At 39.4% G+C, this 6000-nt stretch overlaps 1 protein-coding gene across 1 annotated transcript in view; it reads left to right on the top strand.

Moving 5' to 3' along the window:
- Positions 1-376: 376 nt before the first annotated feature.
- tnpo3 (transportin 3) overlaps positions 377-6000 on the top strand; it is a 73047-nt gene continuing 67423 nt past the window's right edge. The window contains exon 1 of the mRNA XM_043713950.1: positions 377-668. Within this exon, the coding sequence (XP_043569885.1) occupies positions 549-668 (120 nt within the window). The 5' untranslated portion in view covers positions 377-548. The remainder of the gene's footprint in view (positions 669-6000) is intronic.

Genomic DNA, 6000 nt, shown 5'->3' with positions numbered 1-6000 from the left:
CAAACGTTATTTTTTCGGCATCCCCTTTCCTGCTTATATTATTATATCTGGGATGCTGGCATCACTCGAGTGTCTCGTGACTGTTTGGTCACGGGTCGGCAGCTCATTCAGAGGAATAATATTGATTTTTTTCTCTCTCTCTCCAAGTTAAGTGAGCATTATATTCTATCGAGTTGCACTTTGTAAGTCTGGGTGTTACTGAAAAATAGCATGACCGCTCTGGAATGGAAAACAGAGACGAGTCAAAGATAGGGTCCAGGCTCGAAGTGTATCGAGATATGTTTTCCGACCTGACAGCTTCCTCCCTTTGCGGAACCCGAGAGGCGGAGTTGGGGGTGATATTCCAGTCGGAGCGCTTGTTGTGTGATGCCGACTTCCGGTGCGGGCTCAATGGCGGCGGCGGTGCGAGATTGTGAGGAGATTTAAAACTAGCGAAGAATTTACTAACGGTTTTAATTCAAAGAGCCGGGGGAGCGGTGTTGGGCAAGTATCGAACGGCATTAAGTACCACCGCCCCAAACGCTCGGTGCCGGGGGGTTCCAGGCGCCATGGCTGGGGACAGGCCCTCGCTCACCGTCGTCTACCAGGCCGTCAAGGCACTTTACCATGACCCGGACCCGGCCGGCAAGGAGCGCGCTTCCGTCTGGCTCGGCGAGTTCCAGAGATCGGTAAGGGAGAGTAGCGTGAAAATCGAGTTCCAGGCTTCAACTTGGGGCCTGCTCTGGAGAAGAGGCTGAGTCGGCAATGGTCACTGGCAGAGGAGAAGCAGGAAATAAACATCGATGGGGTGTGGGGAAAGCTTGGAGTCATGAGATAGAAAAGTTTGTGAAATTCAAAATTGCTTCACTTTAACCCAAGGATTTCAGATAAAAACCAGCTCAGTGAATCCAGAATGGAAACTTGTCACTGACATATCCTTGTGTTGGCGGAGCCAATCAGCTCTGCCTTCATCTCAGCGACTTCTTAGTTAGATATTTATCTAAACTTGTCACCAAGTGAAATGCAGTCAGCGAACCTTTCAATGTTGTAACCTGACAAGAGAAAACAATAAAAAAAATCACTTTCTACTTTGATACTAACTCCATATATTTAGGTAAACATTAAATGAAATGTTAAAGTGAAATTAAGAATAACTTTACATTGAGTATTCTCCATTTGATTTTTATATTTAGTCAGGTTTAAATCAATTGAAAGTAATCTATAATAATCTGATACAATGCTGAAGGAGGATGATAAACTGCTGGAGAGAAAAGTAGGGCTTCACTTTAATATCAAGAATTTAAAGTGGTAAAGCAAAAGTAACCTGAAACATTTTAATTATTCAGCCACTGACAAGGAAAGGACTTTAATTTTTTTTTTACCAAATTCAGTGCAGTCTACTTTATAGCTTATTTCCTACTTTGTAATCATTGCTGAAAGGTTACATTTGCAAAGTCTGCAGCATTTCCAAGCATAAAAATAAGAGTTTAAATAAATCCTTATGCCAAACCACATTTTCATATTAGGAATTTTATTTGTTGTTGAGCTTCATTTGCAATACTGATGTAAAGGATGGAGAATAGAAACATACACTGATTTAGGCTATTAAATCAATTACAGATTATTTCAAACCTGTTTGACTGCTTCAGAGGCTTTCAACATTGCCAGAATTTAATGTGTATGATACTGACAAGGCCACAATTGCTGTTTTTCTGTATGAGGTACTGTGTTCTTGTCCTTGAACTACTGCTTTCTATGTACCAAATGGTGATTCCTCTACCTTCCAGGAATGTTGAACCGAGATAAAGAATGGACAGTGATAATCTAGAGTCCAACTCTAGATTATTATTAATGGCTCCCCTCTCATTGGATGCATAGTGTTTGTGTTGGATGGATAGTGAGCTCCTTGTTTGGTGTGATTTGGTAAACAAATTTTTAGTCTTTATCTCCAGATCAGTTTGCAGCACCTTTTGAGTTAGGTCAGAAGTTCCACTCCACATTTTTCAGACAGTGCAGTGCTGAGACAATATGCTCTCTTGGAGGTATGATATTTCAAATCAGCTGTTAAACCCGTCCCATCTGCCTCTTCAGGTTAATACAAAAGGCAAGTGCAGGGGGTGGTTGTGTTCTTCTAATGTCCTAGCCATGGGAATGTTTGAAGGTACAACACAATTTTATGTCACTCATTATGTACCAACCCATGTTTTAAAGCAGGATAATGCAAAAGGGAATGTTGGGCTGTATTTTGTATAAAGTAGAATGGTCAGGTAAGTGGGAGAACTGATTGTGTGCAGTTGTTGGGTAAGAAAGTCTAAATATTTTCTATATATTTAATTTAGTTTTTAGTTGGCATTAAACCAAAATCTGCAATTTACATTCTGTAATTGTCGGCCTTAAGCAAGGTTTTAATAACGCTTCAGCTTAGTTAAGAACTTCCTATGACAGCATTCTCATTAATTCATTCAGCTTGGCCTTTCATAGTTGGCTAGTGTTATGTGCTACTTAGTGAGACTTGGCACTTTATGAACTTCCAATAGAGTATGGAAGTTAAGGTAGGAAGGGAAAAAGATGTTCTTTGCTTTGCCCAAACTTTTACTGCCTGAGCAATTGATTTTTATTCTGTTACAGCAAGAAGAGCTAGTTATTTGCTTAGTACTGTATCTGGGAAGAGACTAAGGTTTATTCTGTTCCTAAGATTCCAAAGAAGAGTCATACTGGACTTACGTTAATTTAAAAATCACACAACACCAGGTTATAGTCCAACAGGTTTAATTGGAAGCACTAGCTTTTGGAGCACTGCTCCTTCATCAGGTGGTTGTGGAATAGAAGACTGTAAGACACAGAATTTATAGCAGACGTTTACAGTGTGATGTAACTGAAATTATCCATTGAAAAATACCTTGATTGTCTGTTAAATCTCTCATCTGTTAGAATGACCATATTAGTTTCACTTCTTTCTTATGTTAATCACAACTTTTTTAAGAAAACTTACATTCTCAGGTTAACTTTAACAATTGATGTCAGCCCAGATAATATGTTGAAGGTGTTAGCCATTCCTATACACAAACACACACACACACAGATGCACTCTCACACTCCTACAGACACACACACTCCTACACCCCCACATGCACCCTTTCACAGACTTAGACCCTTCTCTCTCTCTCTCACTCACTCACTCACTCACTCACTCACTCACTCACTCACTCACTCACTCACTCACTCTCGCAATCTCGATCCCCTCCACACACACGTACGTTTATGGGATGAATTTGTACTTGCAGAGTTACATTGTAATTTGCTCAAAAACTGCATGAATCCATGTAAGATTTTGTTAATTCATTTTTAGATTAGAATCAGTCTAAATATTATGGCACAGACAGCAGCACACGGGGCTAACACATTATCTGGGCTGATACCAATTGTTAAAGTTAACCTGAAAATGTAACTTTTTAAAAAACGTTTTGTGATTTACATATGAAAGAAGTGAACCTAACATGGTCATTCTAACAGATGAGAGACTTAACAAACAATCAAGGTATTTTTCAATGGATAATTTCAGTTACATCACACTGCAAACTTTTGCTAAAAATTCTGTGTCTTACAGTTGTGTACTCCACAACCACCTGATAAAGGAGCAGCACTCCGAAAGCTAGTGCTTCCAATTAAATCTGGACTATAACCTGGTGTTGTGATTTTTAACTTTGTACACCCCAGTCCAACACCGGCATCTCCACATTATGTTAACTTAGTTTTTGTCTCTACAGATGCTGCTTGACATTTTACTTTTTCCACCACTTTGTTTTTAGGTGTAAAGTGTGTTGTATGGGGAGTTGTGATAAGAGTGTGCTCCATGATGGGGAGAGTGTGCGGTATAGAATGTGAGAAATGAAGTGCTGAAGAGGAGTGTTTGGATTAGGGAGTGAGAGGTAATGTGTATGGGAGTATGGAGGGTATGTTCTATGATTGGGAAAGGTGTCAGATTCCAGTGTAATGTGACATAAGTGAATGTGTTCATTTTCTTGTTTGCTTTTCGTAAAGTAAGTTGGAACTCATTCCAGTGTGCCTTATTAAATTGATTAATTGCTAAGGATTATTCCTGATTGTATACCTCTTTTAAATCTCACTTCTAGCTATATGATTCCCTGTCTGCAGCTTGAGACTTTCATTGTTATATAGAAGTGGCAGGCAAGATTATGAAGGTTGATGGCAGTGTGGAACAGAAAACTAAGCAATTAATCATTTGGTATCCAAAGGACTTCTTTTAACAGAATTTTGTAGTCTGTATGAAAATTGAAATTAACAAGTTGTGGTATCAAAGAGATTGATCCAACACATTGTATTGGAATGTTGAGTGCCCCTGTGATTAATTTCATTTTGACATTCCCTTCCAGTTTTGCTTTCTTTCTTTGTTTTGAAGAGTCTGCCTGACCCTGTTCTTCAGAAACAAAAACAGTGTTGAGATTTTAAGTTGTTGACAGGGTACAAAATGAAAAAGGCACTTTAGTGACTCACTATGCCAATCTCTCCATTTTATTGAGAGATTTTGGACCAATAAAATGGAAGCCTGTAGTTAGATTTTAACTCTAATGGCTGCTATAAAATCAGTTGATTATCAACCCTGCATGCTGTGTAGTTTCTGCTTGTTGCACATGAACCCATAATTATGGAAGTAATGGTGACATGAGAAATATCTGATAAGAAATTAGGATCTGGAGTGTACTCCATGAGTGTATAGAAGAAAGTGAGGACTGCAGATGCTGGAGATTAGAGCTGAAAATGTGTTGCTGGAAATGCGCAGCAGGTCAGGCAGCATCCAAGGAGCAGGAGAATCGATGTTTCGGGCATGAGCCCTGATTCAGGAATCCAGGAGAATTGACGTTTCGGGCATGAGCCCTTCTTCAGGAAACCAATTCCTGAAGAAGGGCTCATGCCCGAAACGTCGATTCTCCTGCTCCTTGGATGCTGCCTGACCTGCTGCGCTTTTCCAGTAAGACATTTTCAGCTGCATGAGTGTATAGTCAAGGCAGATTCAGTTTTGGGTTCCCTAAGAGAATTGGGTCATTGTCTGAAGAGGAAGAATTTGCAGGACTACAGGGCAAAAGCCTGAGATGGTTTGTCCTTATAGAGAGCCAGACATGATGGGCCAAATAGTAGCATTCTGTGCTGTAACTTGTCTACGATTTTAAATATGATCATCTTCCCAGCTTTGCAGTGTGAACTTGGTTGTGGTAAATACTGTTTAACCCAGCTGATTGCAATTATTCTCCCAAAAGTGGATGCAATGTAATATCCTGAACGATTGAAACCATGTTCTTTTTTTTTAACCAATGATTGAGTCATGTAGCTAAGCCAACCTAAAAGGGAGTAACATTTTGATATCAAGTTTCAACAAGACAATAATGTTCTGAACAGGAGAAAATGTTTGCTTCATGCTAGCTTTCATTAACCACAGCATGACCTGGTACCTGAGCCCTTGGATATCCTTCATTAACATCTCTAGTATTCATCTCTAGCTATAATTGCTTTCTAGTCTGTTATATGAAGGATTACCATCTACCCCCTTAGTGGTGGGAGACCTGTTTTACCTTTTCCAATCCATGTTTCCTCATTCCAGGATTTAAAGGATATTCGCAAATGTGTTTGTGATCCTGTCATTCAGCTCTACCAGCTCATTTCTGATATTGTTGGAGTGTTGCACCTATTACATCTTTGGAGTTTTAAAAAGTTGTCCTGAAGAGAAGCCAGTTAAAAATAGATAGTTTCACTTTTTTGATTTTACAGATGTCTTCTGTTGTAACCTTGTAAAGTCAGAATTTTAAGATATTTATTCTCAGGAATAAAATTGCACTAAGAGTATGGGTGACATTTACCTCCAGTTGCCCTGAGTGCAATAAAAGCCAACTGCATAATATGAAGGGAGAGCTCTAAATTGGGTCAGGAAAGCAGGTTCCATTAGCAAAAAAGTTTTTTTACTGATCAATTTGTTTTTATAACTGACCATCTTGGAATTTGAACTCC

This window comes from Chiloscyllium plagiosum, chromosome 23, assembly GCF_004010195.1.
Source record: "Chiloscyllium plagiosum isolate BGI_BamShark_2017 chromosome 23, ASM401019v2, whole genome shotgun sequence".
Classification (NCBI taxonomy): Eukaryota; Metazoa; Chordata; class Chondrichthyes; order Orectolobiformes; family Hemiscylliidae; genus Chiloscyllium; species Chiloscyllium plagiosum.
The sequence above is the reverse complement of the archived record's forward strand: the minus strand, read 5'-3'. Positions and strand labels throughout refer to the sequence as shown.